At 52.5% G+C, this 19334-nt stretch overlaps 1 protein-coding gene across 3 annotated transcripts in view; it reads left to right on the plus strand.

Annotated features, from left to right (window-relative positions):
- SLC2A9 (solute carrier family 2 member 9) overlaps positions 1-19334 on the plus strand; it is a 256914-nt gene that overhangs the window by 159348 nt on the left and 78232 nt on the right. For all 3 annotated transcript variants that reach the window (XM_043572969.1, XM_043572968.1, XM_043572967.1), the window contains one exon: positions 12426-12613. In XM_043572969.1, the coding sequence (XP_043428904.1) occupies positions 12426-12613 (188 nt within the window). The remainder of the gene's footprint in view (positions 1-12425; positions 12614-19334) is intronic.

Genomic DNA, 19334 nt, shown 5'->3' on the forward strand with positions numbered 1-19334 from the left:
CTGTGCAATGCCGGGATCCCTCCCACAACATCTCTGACAGGTGGTCATCACGCCTCTCCTTGCACACCTCCAGGGATGGGGGGCTCACTGCTCGTGAACCGCCCAATCTGCCCTTGGCCACATCAGTCATTCTTCCTTGCGGTGAGCTGACACCTGACACAGCACGGCTGCTGCCATTGGTCCTTGTTCTGACCTCAGGGCCAAGGAGTCCAACACGATCCACATCCAGGCTTCTCCTCCCAGAGGATCCCCTTCTCCACACTGAGCAAATGAGGAGGGACCAGTCACATTCATCCAGCCTGGTTTGAGCACCTGCTGTATGCCAGGCCTCGAATAAGTCCCAGCCTCTGGCATGAAGCGTCATAAGCCTTACACCAGCATAAGCACCTGCCTTAATCTGGTAGGACCACAGTGATGACAGGAGCGGCCATGACAGCCATTTGCCAGCCTCAGGACAAGTACCTGTGCTTTGTCCCCTCACTGCATGGTTTCTGCCCCTTTGTGACTGGGGTCCCAGCTCCAGAGGCAGATTCCAGGCCTTCCCCTAGAGATTGGAAGGAAGGGGCTCTGGGTAAAGAAAGACTGCAAGAGTTAGTTTCAAACCAATCCTCTCTGTGATTCCCAAGTATAATGAAATTGGTGCTGATTTACAACATAGGCATTTGCTCACTCTGGTGATGGGCCAACGGATGGGTGAGAGGAAGCCAGAGGATGCTTCTAGGCTCATCAGGAATTCTGGATATAGAATGAGACCTAGGAAGAAAGGTCGGGAGTGAGGGGAGGGAGGAAGGAAGGAAGTGAGGAAAGGAGGAAAGAGAAGGGGAGGGGAGGAGAGGGTGGGAGGACTTTGTTCCAAAGGTCTGAAAGGTCTCGTTCTAAGTTCCCAGGGAGCATAACCGAGCATCCAGAGCAGGGCTTTGGAGCCCCTGGTTGAGCTCAACTCCCAGCTGCCCCATTCACCAGTGATAACACTAGTGGCTTCCTCTGGTGGCCCCATGGCACCATCCTTCTCCCCACTCTGATTTCAGCCCAGCTGTGGGGCAGCTCCGTGTGAGCACAGACGCAGGCTGACGTTTCTGCACCTCCAACACAGCAGGTGTCTGACTGCACGCTCAGATGGCCTGGACCCAGCTCAGCCCCTCCACAGTACAATGCGCACGCTTGCAAGTTAATGCTCCCTGGAGGCAGGAGTGGGCAGACAAATGCCCAGCCTCACCCGTGGGACAGTTCGGAGAGAACAATGTTCCGTGCTCTACTCAGAAGTCCAGCACAACAGACCCCTTCGTTCATAGTGGCCTCCTCGATGACTCACCTTGGGTGGCTTCCCCTTCCCCACTTCACTCTCCCCACCCCCTCACACCTGCTTTCTGCAGCCACCACGTGTATCACCGTCTTACACCCAATCCTTGTCTCAGGCTCCACTCTCAGGGACCCTAGTGCTGACCACTGGCAAGTTGCATCTCTCTTCTCACCTGCAGAGTAGGGACCCTGCGGTGTCTCCTTCAGGGGACGGTTATATGAAAGTTAAATAAGAAAAGGCCTATGAAGCTTGTGGAACGGTGGCTGGCCCAGAGTGACCCTCAGCAAGGGTTAGTCAGGATCGCTGCAACATTGGACTTCATGGTGATGAGACCTCAGAAAGAGCTTGGAAAACAATGTGGATCCAAGTGAAAGACAGCAGCAAGGCTGGCTGAACCTAACGCATTTGGAAATTGGAATTGTCTCGCAGTCCCGTCTGCTAGGAATGAAGCGTCTGGGAAGGGGCACCTGCAGCGGGGAGATTCCCGCCTTCCCAGCAGCACTTAGCTGTTTCTGCAAAACCATGAGACAGGGTTGCCTTTTTATATTTTAACAACCATAATTCAGCCACTGAAACTCTTCATTTGGAATATTTCAATGTGTATTTATTTTTGAGAGACACAGAGACAGAATGTGAGTGGGTTAGGGGCAGAGAGAGAGGGGGACGCAGAATCTGAAGCAGGCTCTGGGCTCTGAACTGTCAGCACACAGCCCGATGTGGGACTCGAACTCACGGACTGTGAAATCATGACCTGAGCCGAAGTCAGACACTCAACCGACTGAGCCACCCAGGTGCCCCTTCATTTGGAATATTTCAAAACAGAAACACTTTTTACAGCGGTTTGCAGAGGGTTTGTTTGGGAGTTTGAACCGGCAACACGTGTGCATCCCTTGGGGTCCCAAGCAGCACAGTGGTGGCGCCTTTTCCACAGGGCGACCTCCTTTGAAAAGCTGCTACTTTCTCGCTCTCCTTAGAATGTCACCTTTACCTTGAAGAGGTCGGTGACTCATGTCTTAGTAGGTGGAACCTCGGCTAGACAGCCCACTGTCGCGAGGTCCTGAGGCTGACAACGGGCTCACGCCTGGGACAGGGGTGGCTGCTGAGCTCCTGTCTTTGCGCACGCACCTCCGTTTCACCCTAATCCGGGCCTTCTTTGGAGGATCCTGTATAAGCCGCCTGTACATTTATCAGGGTTAACTCAGTTAAAACCAGACAGTACCGTTCCCAGGTCCTCTGACCCGTGCATTGGACAAGTAGGCGGAAATGTATCGCTCTGTGCTGGAAGCGGAGGTGAGGGGCACCCTGCCGGCTCCCCCTCATGGTGGAGCCCCCACCAGCCTTATGCGGTCCCTGGGAAGGCTCCAGGATCAGTCCCTAATGCAGTGCTGTGACAGTACAAACAGGACTTCCCTGGTCTTCTGCTAGGTTCCCCGCTTTGGATCCTACTGCTGTTGGTATTGAACTCAAACTTCAATCCCAGGAGCTGCTGAAAACTAATGCTTCGGTGAAACCTCCCAGTTTCAGAAGCCCTGAGGTGTGCTCCTCTCAGAAGAGGGGGTGTGTGCTGTGCCAGGCACGTGGCTGCAGAGGGTCGTGGCCCCCCGCTCCACCTGCAGCCCCTGTGCCTGCCTTGTCACAGGGCCCCTCGGGGCCACAAGAGGGACGTCTCCAGGCTGCCGCGCGCTTCACTCTAGCTGGAGGCGATAAACGCTAGCAGGGTCGATCGGGGGCAGTGGCGACCGTAACACAGCGCCAGAAACTGGGGACTTCAAACAACAGGTGTTCCCTCCGGTTCTGGAAACCAGAAGTCCAAAGTCAACCTGTCCTCAAGACCCGCTTGCTTTCCCAGCTTCCAGTGTTTGCCTGCCGGCCTTGGCACCCTGTGGCTGTGGCTGCCTCTGTCCAGGCTCTGCCTCCGTCCTCACGTGGCCGTCTTCCCCGCGTGTCTGTCTCTGTGTCTCTTCTCTCCTTCTTATCGAGGGCCCACCCTACTCCAGGGCGACCTCATCTTAACTGAAATACTGATCACATCGGCAAAGACCCTGTTCCCAGATAAGGTCACGTTCATCATTACCAGGTTAGGGCTTCAACATATGTTTATGGGGACACCGTTCAACACCCAGTAGAACCCCGTCAGGCTAGAAAGGAAGAAAAGGAGAATAAAGTGGGGGTGTGGCAGGTGCCTCCTGGGATAGTTAACAGACCCCTGGTGCTCCCGGCCCACTGGGAGCAGCAGTGGCACTTCTGAGGACTTGGCGTGTGCTGACGTTTCATTCCGCAGACAGCCTCGCCGCAACTGTGTCCATTTTACAGATGATGAACCTGAGGCACAGGAACAGGAAGTAACTCACCTGGCCTCAGATGAGGTGACAAGGGGAGAAGTGAGGATTTGAGCCCCCGGCAGTGTGGCCGCAGAGTGGGGGCCCTTAACCACCCCATGACACCATAACACAGCTGGTCACAGGGGCCGGCAAACGACGCTCGTGCTATGGCAGGCACAGTGCAGAGTCAGGCACTCGCTCTGACCCCCCGCATCCCGAGGAAACAGAGGTGCGGGAGGCGGGCCCAGGTGCCAGGCTAGGGGCAGCAGAGGCTGGATGGAACCCAGTTCAGTCTGTGCTCCCCACCCACCTCCGCCTTTCCTCTCTGCCGCACACCTCTTCCCATTTTTTCCCTGGGGGTGGGGCATGGGGGGGCGGGTACTGGAGGGCCTGACTAGGGCTGCAGTCAGCTTCCAGCTCTTTCTCTGAGCTGGCCAGGTGCGGGCACAACCTCAGACACCACCTCCCTGATCTGGAGACTTCAGGGATGCGAGTCAGACCCGTCAAGAACACCTGCTCTTCTTCCCATCTTTGTTTCGCGTTGCCCGTGTGAAGCTGGGCGGGCAGAACGTTGGGGCTCGGCCCTCGGCGATCGTGAATGAAAGCAGCTGGACTGCACCGTGTCCCGCTCATCACCCATTTACCCGGTCGGCACACCAGCCCAATTCCAAATCCCCGAGGCCATCCGGGCTCCGGCCGGGAGCAGGCTCCCAGGCCTGTCCAGTGGAGGTCGTGGCCCGTGTCGTCCACAGAGTACAGCTAACATGTGGCAGGTGAGCCAGCACCCTGCTCTGCTAGACTCCGCCCTGACCCAGCACCCGCACCCTTCCCCACCGGACAGGGAAGACGACCTCAGGATCCATACCTGTTGAGCTCCGGGCAGCCGTGACCGCTCAGGCAGAATTAGATGCCAGGATGGTCCTGTCCTCTGTTCTGGTGCGCCCGCACAGACGCCACCCGGGAAGGAATTGCCGAGAGGCCGGACTGACCTTTAGGGAGGAAGTCCGTGGGCCCCACCCCAACAGGCACCCCCCCCCAACCGCCATAGGACACCCAGTGAGCACTTTCCGGGGCTGGGCGCCTCTCCAGGTGCATGCCCCCCACCTGGTCTGCAAGCCACAGTCTGCCAGCCAGGCATTATTAGGGCACAGAGAGGCTGAGCAGCTCAGCCGTGGTCGCCCAGCCAGGACATGGCATAACACGGGCTCAAGGCCTAGCAGCCGGGCTCTAGAGCTGTGAGCCTAAACACCAGGCTTGTGGCTGCTCAGCTGGAGTTTGTGACCCCTGTCCCTTCCAACCCCTCCCTCCCAGACCTCAGACAGCACTGGGCAGACACACCCCCAATTTTCCCTTATTGGGTTTTGCATAATGCTGGCTTATCCCCCGCAAAGGGGACAGTATGTGTTTTGCATCTGCAGTGAGCCAGGCTCTGGGCTGGTGCTCTGCAGTGTCACCCCAAGGAGCTGTCCTAATGACCGGAGACCTAGGTGACCTCAGCTCCACCTTGAGAGAGATCACGTGCTTTTCCCATGCCGCACCAGAAGTGACTTGGGGGGTGGGGGGTGCAGCTGTCTAATTAAAACAGTTTTCTGTGGCTGTTCTAACAAATTACCACAAACCTAGTGGCTTAAAACAATACAGGAATAGATGAAAGAAACTTGGCACTTACTTAGTGGTTTAGTTTGAGCTGCCAGATCGAGACTTTTTGGCAATTCCTTGAAAAAAGTACCAATTTATTATCTTACACTTCTCGAGGTCAGAACTCCAAGATAGGTCTCACTGGGCTAAGACCAAGGGGCTGCAGGGCTGCATTCCTTCTAGAGGCTCCAGGGGAGAAGTGTTTCTTGCCCTTTCCGGCTTCCAGAGGTGCCCCCATTCCTTGGCTGGTGGCCCCTCCTCCACCTTTAAAGTGTATCCCCTCCACGCTCTGTTCCCAGCACATCCTCTCTGACTCTGACCTCCTGTCTCCCTCGCACAGGGATGACGCTGGGCCCACCCAGACAATCCAGGATAACCTCCCTATCACAGGATCATTATCTGGATCATATCTGTGGCCCTAGAAGCTAACATATACACAGGTTCTGGGGATTAGAATGTGGACTTGTTTGGGAGGACATTATTCTGCCTACCGCGGGTTCTTTCTGCTTTTCAAGGTGTCCCTTCAAAGACAAAGATAGCAAGCAAACTGTGGTATTTGCCTCCACCCTCTGATCAGTGTCCTCCATGGGATTCTCCCTCCAGCCATGGGGACAGCCTAGATTCACTCCCTCTGTGACACATGTCACATAAAGTCAGAGAAAAATTTCCTGGTGTACTTCCTCAGGTGCTCCAGCAAATGGATTTAGGAACTATGGAGCAAAACAAAGTTAAACGGGTGTCTTTGTGCAGGACTTATCAGAACGTTTATTATTCTGAGATAAAGTTTGAACCAAGAGATAGAGCATACAGTGACACTGAACTTCTTTGACCGAGGAGTCTTATTCCGTGGAGCTTCCCTGGGAGTTGGTATTCCACAAAATGCATGTTGGGAAACGTGAGTGACTTTGAAGGGGACGCTGCCTCTTCAGCGTCTATAGCTTTTGCTCCTTTCTCCGACTCCTACACTTGGCACACTGCCTGGAGCTGATACGTGCTGAGAATTGGCTCTGGGCAGGGCCACAGTTTCTGTCAACCAGCCCTGAGACTGTCCCTGTAAAAAACCGATGCTTCCTCCCCAAGCAAGGGTTGTGCGTTCCTCCGGACCGATGGGAGTCTGCCATCAGCCCGGGGCACCTGAAACACAAGTGTCCACCAGTCGGCAGGGCCTGGCAGAGCTAAACCACTTTCCCCCACACGTCCCAGACGGTGGTGGGGCCGGTCTCAGGTGGGCCTCGAGGCCGAGGCAGTGAAGGATTCAAGGCCGTGTCTCCACGTGACCGCAGGAACGTGGCCTCCGGAGAAAAGAGGGCGTTAGACTTTACCGCAGGAAGCCGCAGACCGGAAGCAGTCCACCCCCTTCCCACCCGCAGGATTCTGTGGCCAGCCGGGTGCCACGGGTGGGCCGGGTCACGGCGAGGTCCTCCCGGTATGGGCAGAGCCCTGCGGGGGCCTGAAGCCCGGGAGGGTCTCCCACCCCGGATGGAGCCTGTGCCAGGCGCCCGTGAGGCGGCAAGCACATGCCCGGTGCCCTGGCAGTCTGTGTGCATTGTGGGGGTCACTGCTGCTCTGCCCCACGGGGTGGCTGAGGGTTGCGGGAGCCCGTTGCCTGTCAGCCGCACTGCACTCGGATGCTGGCTCCCTCACTGACTGCCTTCTGTCACGCTCACTGCCGTTTCCCTCTGTTCCTGTCCGCTGCGCCACAGCCCACTTCTGTGCCCCTAACGTGCCCTCCCCTGTCACCCCCAAGTCTCAGTGTTTGCTCTTCATTCAAACACGTCACTGGAAAACACACTTGGTGCCCGGCTCTGCAGAGAAGAAATAAAACAACAGCGGCAACCGTTGTTCATCGGACACCATTTACGTGCCAGGCACTTCACATACGTTGTTTTCTATTCTCAAAAACACCCCAGAGGTAGGTTTTATGGTTTCCGTTCCATGGAAGGACAGCTCAGAGAGAAGCAGCCGCTGCCTGGGGTCACACAGGTCACGCAGGAGGGCAGGCGACTCTGACCCCGCGGCCCACACACTTCCCAGGGTACCCTCCTGCTTGGGGGCATCATGGGGTGGGCATGGCAGCTGCGTGGACACGTTGTCATGGCCAGGAGTGAGGAGAAGGTGCTTAGCCGTGACCGGGGCTGGGAGGGCTTCCGGAAGACATGGCTGCTGAGCGGGTCCTGGAAAAGAATGTTCCAGACAGGCCACAAAGTGGCAGAAGGAGCATGTGTGAGGCACAGAGGCGTGTCGTGGGGGTGGGCGGAGGTCCTTCTCAGTCAGGACAGATGGGAGGGGACAGTCTCGAGGTGGAGGGGCTTGTGGGCAGGGCCACCATGGGGCAGAGTGAGTTCGGGTCCTGCTGGCTGGGGCAGGACAGCCAAGGCTCGAGTGCAGGAGAAGGTCGTCTTGGGGGATGGAGACCAGCATGAGGAGCCCACAGAGAGGTGCTGAGACTGAACTGACACAGGACCTGGGGCCTGAGAGGGGCACACGACTCGAGAACAGGAAGGTGGCATCAGTGGGGCTCGGTGACAAGATGAGACCTGTAGGCAGGTCCTCCATCCTGTGCTCTCCACCTGGCCCGCCCCTCCCTCACTTCCCACCGGGGGAAATCAGGGAAAGCTTCCCGAAGGAGAGGGTATCTGAGCTGAGGCTCAAAGAACAAGGCTACTCAAATGCAGAAAGGCCAAAAGAACGTTCTGGAGAGAGAAAAGAAGTAAAAGTACCAGTGTTTCTCCTGAGTGCCGGGATGTGTGAGGCAACTTGCTGTCTTTTGGCTCCCTGCTCAAGGGCCCTCTCTCTTCTGACAGCACGAATGCACCCCTCCCTGGTGCCCCTCAGGACTCCAGCTCGGCTTTCCTGTTACTGCTGTTTGCTGTTTTCCAAAGGACATTTGTGAGCCAGGAGTGAGGATACATTTGGGGTGGGAAGGACCCCAGAACTGAATCCCACGGGGCCATAATTATTAGGAGTGATCACCAACAGAAAGGAGTGTAGTGGGGCAGGTGGGGAGGGGGGAGGTTATCTGGAAGGTAGGGAAGCACACAGGGGCCAGGTCCTGCAGGGGAGAAGGGCGGTAGGCTGGCAGGGGTAGGACAGGGCCTGCTCTGGTGTGACGTCCTCCTGGGAGGACCCAGAAGCCTGTTTGAAACGGTGGTTCTGAACTGGCGACATTTGGCAGTGTCTGGAGACATTTTCTTAAATTATTTTGATCATTGAGATATAACGGACACTGGCATTATATGTTGGCGTTATATATGGCGTTATATTAGTCTCAGGTACAACATGGCGATTCAATATTTGTATATAACATGAAGCGGTCCCCACAAAATAGGCCCAGCTGACATGTGCCCCCACACACTTACAACTTTTTCCCTGTGATGAGAACTTTTAAGTCTGTTCTTTAAACGGCTTTGGAATATACGCTACAGTATTGTTAACTGTAGTCATGTAGTCACAATGTGTCACACCCCCAGGACCTGTTTCTTTTGTAAGTGGAAGTTTGTACTTTCGCCCGCCTTCACCCGTGTGCCCGCCCCCCCCACCCCCACCTCTGGAAACCACCAGTCTGTTCCCGGTATCTGTGAGTTTGCTTTGGGGAGGGGTTTTTGTTTTGTGTTGTTTTTAGATTCCGCATGTAAGTGAGATCATGCAGTGTTTGTCTTTCTCTGTCTGATTTGTCTCACTTAGTGTGATGCCCTCAAGGTACATCCATGTTGTTGGGAATGGCAGGATTTCCCTCTTTTTGTAGCTGAATATTCCATTGTGTGTGTGTGTGCAAGTATACATGTGCATGTATGTAAGTATACATGTGTGTGTAAGTATATGTGTGCAGGTGCATGTGTGTAAGTATACATGTGTGAATACACGTGTAAGTGTACATGTGTGCGTGTCTGTGTGTGTAAGTACACGTGTGTGTGTATTTCCGTACGCCTCCACCCATCAGCGGACACTCAGGTTTGTCTCCACGTGTCGGCTCTTGTAAACGACGCTTGGAGGCCGCTCTGATGGTCCCTGGTGCCGAGCTCCTCCGGCATCTGGTGGGTAGAGGCCAGGGATGCCGCTAAATGCCCCACAATGCACAGGACCGTGCCTGCCACAGAGTTATCCGGCCCGAGAGGTCAGGAGTGCGGGTGTGGGAAGGGCGGGGTCGGGGCTCAGATCTACAGACGCAAACCGTGCCCCTCCCCCGGCAGGCACCAGGCGCTAGGCCTCAAGGTGTGGGCAGCAAGCGGAAGGAGGAGGTGCTGGGGATGGTGCTGAGATGGGAAGGCATAAGGGACCGGGAGGACCCGGAGTGGCCAGGCACGCTCTCCTGTCCGCTTGGCCATCTGGGAGGGCGGGAAGGAGCAGCCAGGCAAGGAAAGGCTGGAAGTGTGTTCCTGGCAGAGGGAGCAGCATGGCCAGGTGCAGACAGCCGAGAAGCACAAGGGTGTAGGAAAGATGAGCCACCGATCCGCTTGGGAGTGACGCAGCAGGGTGGGAGCTGAGGGAGGGCCGCGGGCCAGGCGCCGAGCCCGGGGGACTGGTGCCGCGGCGTGGAGGACAGGTTTACGGGAGGAGCTCTACGGGACATGATGCAGCCAGACCAGGAAAGCCGTTAGTGGGCTATGGTCACAGGTCAGGAGGAGGTAGTAAGAACCAAAGCAGCTTGGCACTTTGAAAGCTGAGAACAGAGCTAAACTGGTTGTTTTTGCTTTTGAGCGGCTCATCGCTGCAGTCAGCTTCTCCAGGAAGCAGGTGCTGAGGAGGAGCCAAGAGTGCGGAAGTTTCATTGGAGAGTAACACTGAGAAAGGGAGAGGGAGGAGGCAGGATAGAGCAGGAGAGCCTCAGACCGGGACACCCCCCCCCCGGCTGAGTCTCTGCACACCCAGTGGGGAGCTCTCCCCACCGGGTGAACACGGCCGTGCCCTTGCGTCCCCACCGTGCCCACTCATGGGCCGGGAGTCACTGTGGGAACAGCATCACCTGGGCTTCAAGGTTGAGTGCATATCCACAAAGCCAAGGGCGGGGGCAGGGTGGTGTCAGTTAACCACGCGCTCACAGCTACGGTGGGGAGTCCTTTCCTGAAGGCGATGTGAGTGGTGCATCTCCGTGTCCGCCATGATACTGTCCCCCATCGGATAATCGTCCTCACCCAGTCACAGGAAACTTCGAGGAAGGGTGTGGAACAAGTAGAAAGAAACTGTCTTTCTGAGCACATATACAACAGGAAATTAAATTGATGCTTTAAAAGAAGGAGGAAAGCATGGCTTTGAAGAAAGAAGACTTTTGTTCCAGGAAACTCTGTTAAGAGCTGAGAGCTTCCTGGCAGCCAAGGGGAAAGGGGGATGGTGGAGGGGAATAGGCTGTAGATTTCTCTTTTATTTTACATGGAAAGCATGTATTTCAGGGAGGAGAGAGAAATATTTTCCTGCCCTCAGACTTCAGGATTACTTTATCATATGAGTGTTGCATTTTGAACTTTGAGGAAGTATTAGCAATACTGTAGTTAAGTGAATGACATGGAAATGTTATTCATTCAGCTACTTCTCCCGTTTATCCTTAATAAAAACTAGCAAAAGTATTAAATCATAGCTTATGAAAGAAACATTCTGAAGCAGTTTTCAGTGTACTGTTGGAAATGACACCCCAGAGTCTCACGGGCTTGCTTTTTGTAGAATCTGGAGCAAGTTTTAATAGCCTTTTTGTTTTGTTTTGTGTTTTTGTTTGTGTGCGTGTGTGTGTGTGTGTGTGTGTGTGTGTGTTGGGGATTTTGTTTTGCTACTTGAGCAATTTCATATGCCCTGTGCTGTAGTGCAGTGTTTTTAAGGATGATGCCCACTGTGTCTGGAATGGACTGTCCACGGGAGCCGCCACCACGGCCACCTTTCTCTGGAGGAGGACAAATGTCAGAGCACTGAACATTTAAACCCATGTTCTGAAAGCATCTGCTATTATCTGATTATTATGCTGTCAGGGGTCTAATCCATAAGCCCACCTTTATACATATCTATGTGGAGGTTTGCACCATTAAAGGCTTAGTCAGAAATGGCAGGTTCGCTGAGGCTGGAAATTTGCAGTGTTCAGCCTGGAAAAGGCCTAAGTCACATGGGCGAGTTTGAATACTAGGAAGATTAGCCCTTTGAGAGTATTTCCACGCAAGGTTCCTGTGTCTCAGAGGGAAAGGGCCCTGGAGGTCATTTAGTTCAGTTCTCCTTCGGATGACGGAATCTCCTCCCAGAATCCTGGCCAAGAAGCAGGCAGTCTGACCATCTGAGTGCCTCCAATGAGGAGAGCACACAGGTCCAGGCAAATGGGAGGTACTCAGTAAATACTTTTCAAAGGAATACGTCCTGTGTGTGAAGCTCTGAGCCCGTGTTTAGTGTATGTACGTCATCCAGTTACTATAGCAGCCGTGTGAGGCAGGAATGCTTACAAACCACGGACAGATGCACTGTGGTAGCAGGGGATTTGAACCCAGGGCCCCCAGGAGACCAGTGTTTCCTCCTGGCTCTTCTCCTAGCCAACCATGTGACCTTGGGCAAGTCATTGCACATCTCTGGGCCTCTGTTTTCCTTTTTTTTTTTTTTAAGTTTTTAAAAAATTTATTTAAGGGGCGCCTGGGTGGCGCAGTCGGTTAAGCGTCCGACTTCAGCCAGGTCACGATCTCGTGGTCCGTGAGTTCGAGCCCCGCGTCGGGCTCTGGGCTGATGGCTCAGAGCCTGGAGCCTGTTTCTGATTCTGTGTCTCCCTCTCTCTCTGCCCCTCCCCCATTAATGCTCTGTCTCTCTCTGTCCCAAAAATAAATAAACGTTGAAAAAAAAAATTAAAAAAAATTTTATTTAAAATTTATTTTTGAGAGAGGGGCAGAGCGCGAGCAGGGGAAGGGCAGAGAGAGCGGGAGACACAGAATCGGAGGCAGGCTCCAGGCTCTGAGCTGTCAGCACAGAGCCCGACGTGGGTCTCGAACTCACGAGCCACGAGATCATGACCTGAGTCGAAGTCAGGTGCTGACCTGACTGAGCCACCCAGGCGCTCCTGCTCTGTTTTTAAACAAAGGCTCGGGACTCCTCGGTTTCAAAGGTCCCTGCCAGCTCTGTCCCTGACAAGGCGTGTGTCTGGGTGGTGGGACCGTCCACTGCAAACATCCTAATCCCTCCTGAAAGTCTGTGATGGTCCCTGTGTGCAGCCTTCCGAACCTTCCTGGGCAAAGAGGATGTCTCCCGAGAGGTGGAGGAGGTCCTGGCAGAGAGCCGCTTGCAGAGGAACATCCACCTGGTGTCCGTGCTGGAGCTGCTGCGGAGTCCCTTCGACCGCTGGCAGGTCATCACTGTGGTCGTCACCATGGCCAGCTACCAGCTCTGCGGTCTCAACGCGGTGAGCGTCCCTGCGCAAAGGGCGGTACCAGGGGGAGGTGACGGGGGGGGGGGGGGGAGGGTGTCAGGGCTCGGGCCTCGGTGCCTGGATCCGGTCCTGGCTCTGCCACCTACACTGGCTCTGCGCCATCAGGCAGTCACGTGATCTGATCGATCCTCAGTTTTGTCATCTGTAAAATGGGCTGATGTAATAACGAAAGAAAGAATCCACGCAAAGTGTTCAAAGCAGCAGCAACACAGTCACCCCTTAATAAACACCATTGTTTAATTTAGTGATCCCGAAAACTCGTGTTTCTTAATAAAGTAGGAGTTAGGAAGCTGTAAGTGAGAGATGATTTAAATAAAAGTACTCTTGGCTGGGCTGGCTTCAACATGGGACTTTGGTGTGGGAGGACCTCAGGCTTGAAAGGAAAACTTTCCCGGGGCATGAGTTAATGTGGGCAGGGAGATCGAGCGGAGGCGGGCGGAATCTTCTGTGAAGTTCCCCAAACCCAGGACAGACGCAGCTGACCCCTTCCCTCCTGGTGGCTCTTGAGGGTAGAATCCAAGAATCCCAGGACCAGGGAGCAGGCTCGGGATCGTTATCATTGCTGCTTCTGGAAAATAATGGGTTGCATTGTGCAGTGGTGAGTTCCCCATTTACGAAGGTGTGCAAGCCAGCTGGCAGGGCAGTGTAGAGGTACTCACATAGCTCAGGAGAAGTGTGGCTGGGTCCAGAAGGAGGAAAAAGGGGCCCTTCTAAAGAGCCCCAAATAAAATAGCTCCATAAGCCCAGCATCCCCTAAAAGTCGGCATGGGAGTGTCTGGGTATGTAGGGGGAGGTGACATGAGATGAGAGGGAGGCGTCCCTGTCCAGAGAGGGCAAGGTGACAGCATGGAAAGTTACAACCACAGTGTTTTGCCTCATTTGAACCATGCTTGATTCTATTTTTGGAAACATTGGGATGAGCTGAAATCGACTTGCAACTTACTTATTTTTACCTTTTTCCTTGGTCTGTTGAAAGCCAGCGAAGGAGGAGGTGCCGGGGCAAACGGCATGGCCTTGGACACCGCCTGCTGTTTCCTGCACTTCGCAGCTCCAGGCTCAGAGCCACCCTCCCTGTTCTGAGAAGGTAGAGAGGGAGCGTCTCCGTTTCCTCAAGCTAACATTTGGAGTCGTAAAAGCCACATATGGAATCTGTATTCAATGAGGCATTTGGAGCGAGAGCCATGACATTTCTAAACAGAATCCTCTCCTCTCCCGGGACATAAATTTCTGATTCGCGTTCCCTATAAAACTTCCTGTATAAATCCCACTAGGGTGTGTCTGTAAACCCCGCTGCATAGGCCTAGGTTGGGGAAAAACCGTGTCGTCCGCTCTGGGGACCAGCGGTAGTGAGGTCTCAGCTGGGGGCGCCCCGCCCTCCTCATACTGATTGCCGTTCGTGTCTTTTTTTATTGTCGTGAGCACATTTGACACGAGATCTACCTCCTTAGCAAACGTCTAAGTGGGCACTGGAGTCTTGTTAACTGTGGGACGGGCTTTGCACAGCACATCTCCAGAGCTCCTTCATCTTGCTTGACGGGAGCTCCGTACCGTTGATTGTCAGCTGCCCGTTTCCTCCTCCCCCAGCCCCTGGCGACCACCACTCGCCCCGCTCTCTGCTCCTGTGAGTTTGCCTGTTTTAGACCCATCGTGTAAGTGGAAGCATGTGGTACCTGTCCTTCTGTGACCAGCCCACTTCCCTCGACGTAACGTCTACCAGGGTCACCCAGGTTGTTACAAGTTGTAGGATTTCCTTCTTTTCTTACTTTTATTTTTTTATTTTTTTGAGGCTGGCTAATATCCAGAGTACAGACATCTCTCCGAGATCCTGATTGCAATCCAGACCAAAACCCGGAAGTGGAATACTGACTCATGTGGCAGTTCGGTTTCTAATTCTTTGAGGACCCCCCATACTGTTTTCCATGGTGGCTGCACAAGTTTCCATTCCCACCGACAGTGTGCAAGGGCTCCAATTTTTCCACATCTTCACTGACACTTTTTTTTTTTTAAATAGTGGCCATCCTAACAGGTGCAAGATGGTCTCTTATTGTGGTTTTGGTTTGCATTTCCCTGATGATGAGTGATGTAGAACATCTTTTCATGTGTCTGTTGGCCATCTGGAAGTCTTCTTTGGAGAAATGTCTGTTCAAGTCCTTTGCCCATTTTTAAGGGGGGGCTGTTTGGAGGTTTGGTGGGGGGTCGGTTTGGTTTGGCTTTGCTATTGAGATGTAGGGGTTCCTCATATATTTTGGAGATTAACCCCTTATCAGATGTATGGTTTGCTAATATTTTATTTCATGCTGCAGATGGCCTTTCCACTCTGTCGATTTTTTTTTTTTCTTTTCTGGGCAGAAGCTTTTTAGTCTGATGTAGCCAGTCTTGTTAATTTTTGCTTTTGGTGTTGTATCCAAAAAAGACCAATGCTATGAAGTTTTTCCACTACATTTTCTTCTAGGACTTTCATAGTTCTTATGTTTAAATCCTTAATCCATTTTGAGTAAAGATAAGGGTCCAATTTCATTCTTTTGTACGTGGATATCCAATTTTTCCAACACCATTTGCCGAACTATCCTTTTCTCATTGAATGTTCTTGGCACCCTTGTCCAAGGTCAGTTGAGCATCAATGAGTTTATCTCTGGGCTCTCTGTTCTATCCCATCAGTTTGGATGCCTGTCTTTATGCCAGTATCACACTGTTTTAACTACTGTCACTTTGTAATATCTTTTGAAAAGAGGAAATGGGATGCCTCCAGTTTTGTTCATTTTCAAGATTCTTTTGGCTCTTCATTGTCTTTTATGGTTCCATATGAATTTTAGGATTTTTTTTTCTATTTCTGGAAAATATGCCATTGGGATTTTGATGGGGATGGCATGGAAGGCATTGAATCTGTAGATCATTTTGGGTGGGGTGGCCATTTGGACAATATTAAATCTTCCAGTCCATGAATGGAATATTTTTCCACTTATTTGTGTATTTAATTTCTTTCATAATGTTTTATAGTTTACAGTGTAAAAGTCTTTCATTTCCTTACTTAACTTTATTCCTAAGTATTTTTTGATGTTATTATAAATAGAATTTTTTTTCATTTTTTTTAACATTTATTTATTTTTGAGAGACAGAGAGAGACTGAGCACCAGCAGTGGAGAGGCAGAGAGAGCGGGAGACACAGAATCCAAAGCAGGCTCCAGGCTCTGAGCTGTCAGCACAGAGCCCGACTCGGGGCTCAAACTCGCAAACCGTGAGATCATGATCTGAGCTGAAGTCAGACACTTAACTGACTGAGTCACCCAGGAGCTCCTAGAATTATTTTAATTTCCCTTTTGTAATTCATTGTTAGTATATAAAAACATGACTGATTTTTGTATGTTCTGTATCCTGCAACTTTACTGAATTTGATTATTAGTTTTAACAATTTGTGCGTGTGTGTGTGTGTGTGTGTGTGCATGCACACGATCTTTGGGGTTTTCTACATATAAGATCATGTCATTTGCAAACAGTGATGCTTTTACTTCTTCCTTTCTGAATTGGGTGCCTTTTCTTTTTCTTGTCTAATTGCCCGGGCGAGGACCTCCAGTACTATGTTGAATAGAGGCAGCGAGAGCGGGCATCTTTGTCTCGTTCCTGATCTTAGAGGGAAGGCTCTCGGTTTGATGAGTGTGGCGATATCATAATATGATGTCAGTGGAGTAGGACGTTAGCTCTGGGCTTCTCCAGGATGGCCTTTATTATGTTGAGATAATCTTCATCTATTTCTTGCTGTTTTAGGATTATTTCTAATCTTTATGTCAGAAGTAACACTTGTAGCTTGGCATGCTGAATTTGACATAGAGCAACATGCTCTGGCCCAGTATCCAGAGGCCTGGCTTTCTGTCTCACTGTGGCCACAAACCTGCAGTGGGAAACCTAGGCCAGTCACTTCCCCTCACCCAGCCTCTGTCTGCTCAGCTGTAATAATAATAAAGCACACCTTCACTTAGCACTTAGCATGGGCCAGAAGTTGTCCCCATGGCAGTCCTGTGAGTTACACAGCACTGTTAGGCACAGAGACACTGGGAGACTTTCCCTAAGTCACATAGCTACAAATGGTAGAAAGGGGATTTGAGTCCCAGCCATTTGGGCACAAGGTTTGGCTGCTTAAGCCCTGAGCAGGGAAGGCCCCTAAGGCCCCCTCAGAGCATCCCCATATGGGACACTGGACTGTGTCCCCAGGTCATCCGTAGGCAGCCAGCAAGACAAGTCTTACCTCTTCTGTTTTACGTACAAAAGGACAAACACTGGCCAGCAGCAATCTCGGTGTCAGAGCCCAGCTGTCCTGGGCCCCGGTCCAGACTCTGCCCCTGCACCTCTTGCCCCCAAATCCAAATATTGCATGGGGCCAAGAAAGAATGCTAACACAGATGAAAATCTTGAAATGCCCTTCAAAACTTGCTTTATTCCCTTCATTTTGCCAGAAGTTATTTGGGGGACGTGGTCTGTGGTTTAAGACGTCACAAATACTGCTAGGTATGTCCTATTTGTCACTTTATTCCAGCCCCAAATGTCCTGCAGGAAGTGGTGCCATCCCCATTTTGTAGAGGAGGAAACTGAGGTTTACAGAGGGCCAAGGACACGCTCAGGGTCACAATAGGAGGGGTGCCCGTGCTGTCAAACTCACACGTCCTGGTTCCAGGTCTTCTGCCCTGGAGCCCCTGCCCAGGCTTGGCCAGCCCAGCTCCTAAGAGCCAGGCACCTGCACTAAACCAGCAGCTCTCAGCCTCAGCACCCTGCACACTGGGGGCTGGAAAATTCCTTGTCCTGGGGCAGGTGGTGGGGGAGCTGTCCTGGGTACTACAGAATGTTCTGCGGCATCCCTGGCCTCTGCCCATTAGATGATAACCTACCCCACCAGTTGTGACAACCAAAAATGTCTTCAGATGTTGCCAAATGTCCCCTGGGGTAAAATTGCCCCCAGTGGAGAATTACTGGGTTAAACCAACGTTACAAATTGCTCAGTACATTTTTGCTAACAGAATCAATGAATAGATTCCACAAAGCTTAGAAATCAGGCTAAAGTTGGATTTAACATTTAATTGTTTCTAAATTCCTTTTCAGCACTGGATTCTTTTTTCCTCCTTCTCACAATGGCTTTCAAATTCCCTCCTCTAAAATTAGACTTAAATCCTTCATTTTATGCAGCTGCCTTCTTCCTGAACAGTTTGTTGCATGAAAACCAGACTTGTGTGTGAATGTTCAGTCTCTCACCAGCAAGGAGCCTCCTGGTTACAGACTCCCTCCCCTTCCCTGGGGTGGTCACAGCAGCTCCTACACCCACAGCTGTCCCTCCCCTCCCCGTGACTGTCCTCGTGAGGGAAGGCCACCTCTCATGGTCCCTGGGTCTCCAGCACCCAGAACTGCCCATGGCACATGGGAGGCACCTGAACACTGGGAGAGAGTGGGGAGAGGTGAGAAGAACAGGGGCAGGGAGGGGGCTGCTTCCATCAAATGCTTGGGTTGAGAATTGGACCGACACCATTGTCACACCTGCTGCAGGAAAACCAGTTTTCTTGAGACTTCCTGAATGTTCTGGAATACCCAGGATTATAGTATCGTTATCGACACCTGGGGTTGCCCTTCCTTCCTCTGGACTCCTTCCCTCTTGAACAGAGGAAGCCAATCATACCGACTCATCTGGGCCTCGGTTTCCTATTATGAAAACGGGGGATATTAATGCTCAGTCTGCAGAGCTTCTGTGGGGGTTGATAGGAAGTTATGTACGTGGAACATGTCACAGATGGTAACCGTTGAGCTTACGTTCCATCTCCCCTCCCCTTGCCCTTATCAGCAAGACTGTTTCTAACGCCGTGTTCTTCCCTCTCTCGATGCCACTCTTTTGCAAACTTGGCTGCTCCCACCATGCGGTCTTGGCTGGGAAACAAGGCGCTGGAGCTTGTTAGAAATGGATGCAAAACAAGAGTGGAGAGGCTCAGGGCGCAGGCTGCAAATTAGCCTGGTGATGCCCATTCTGGACCCTCGGCGGCGTTTCACGGCCTCCCGGGTTGGTCCACTTGGCGGGTGCCCAAGCGTCACAGCGTTCCCGGGCAGCTCTGTGTCCCTCGGGTCTGTCACCTGTACAACTGCTGTGTAACGCATCCCTTTGCTGCTACACCAGATTTGTGAGGGCAAGGACACGTGTGTGCTGTTCCCCTGTGTGGTGCACCTGCCGTGCCTGACAGAGCACCAGACGTCCCCTCCATAAAGAACCAAATGGCAGGGAGGCAAGGCTGGGAGGGTGGAGGGAGGGAGGAAGAAGGCCTTAGACATGATGCCTTCCCCCGGGGGAGCCCGGAGCCCTCTGATGGTCTGTCTCCTTTGTCGACCCATCGTCAGGAACGCTGCAGGCCAAATCCTGTCTTGCACAAAACTTCTAATCACAGGTTGAGAAGCATTGTAAATAGCTTTTGTTTTTGAAGTTTCTTCCCAAATAACGTCCTAACTCAAATTAGAAGGATTGAATGTTCTGTTACCTCCGTAACTGAGACCCTTCACTGAAAGGATTTGCGATGTCCCCAGATGGGGAGAATGCTGCACGGAGGCCCTTTGCGTGGCTGCCCCAGCATTCTGGTCAAGAGGACATGTCCTGGAGTCTGTGGTGTTCAACCCCCAGCTCTGAACTTGCAGGCTAAGGGGAAAGTTGCCACGACTGCTCCGTGCCTCAGTT

Source organism: Prionailurus bengalensis, chromosome B1 (genome assembly GCF_016509475.1).
Source record: "Prionailurus bengalensis isolate Pbe53 chromosome B1, Fcat_Pben_1.1_paternal_pri, whole genome shotgun sequence".
NCBI lineage: Eukaryota > Metazoa > Chordata > Mammalia > Carnivora > Felidae > Prionailurus > Prionailurus bengalensis.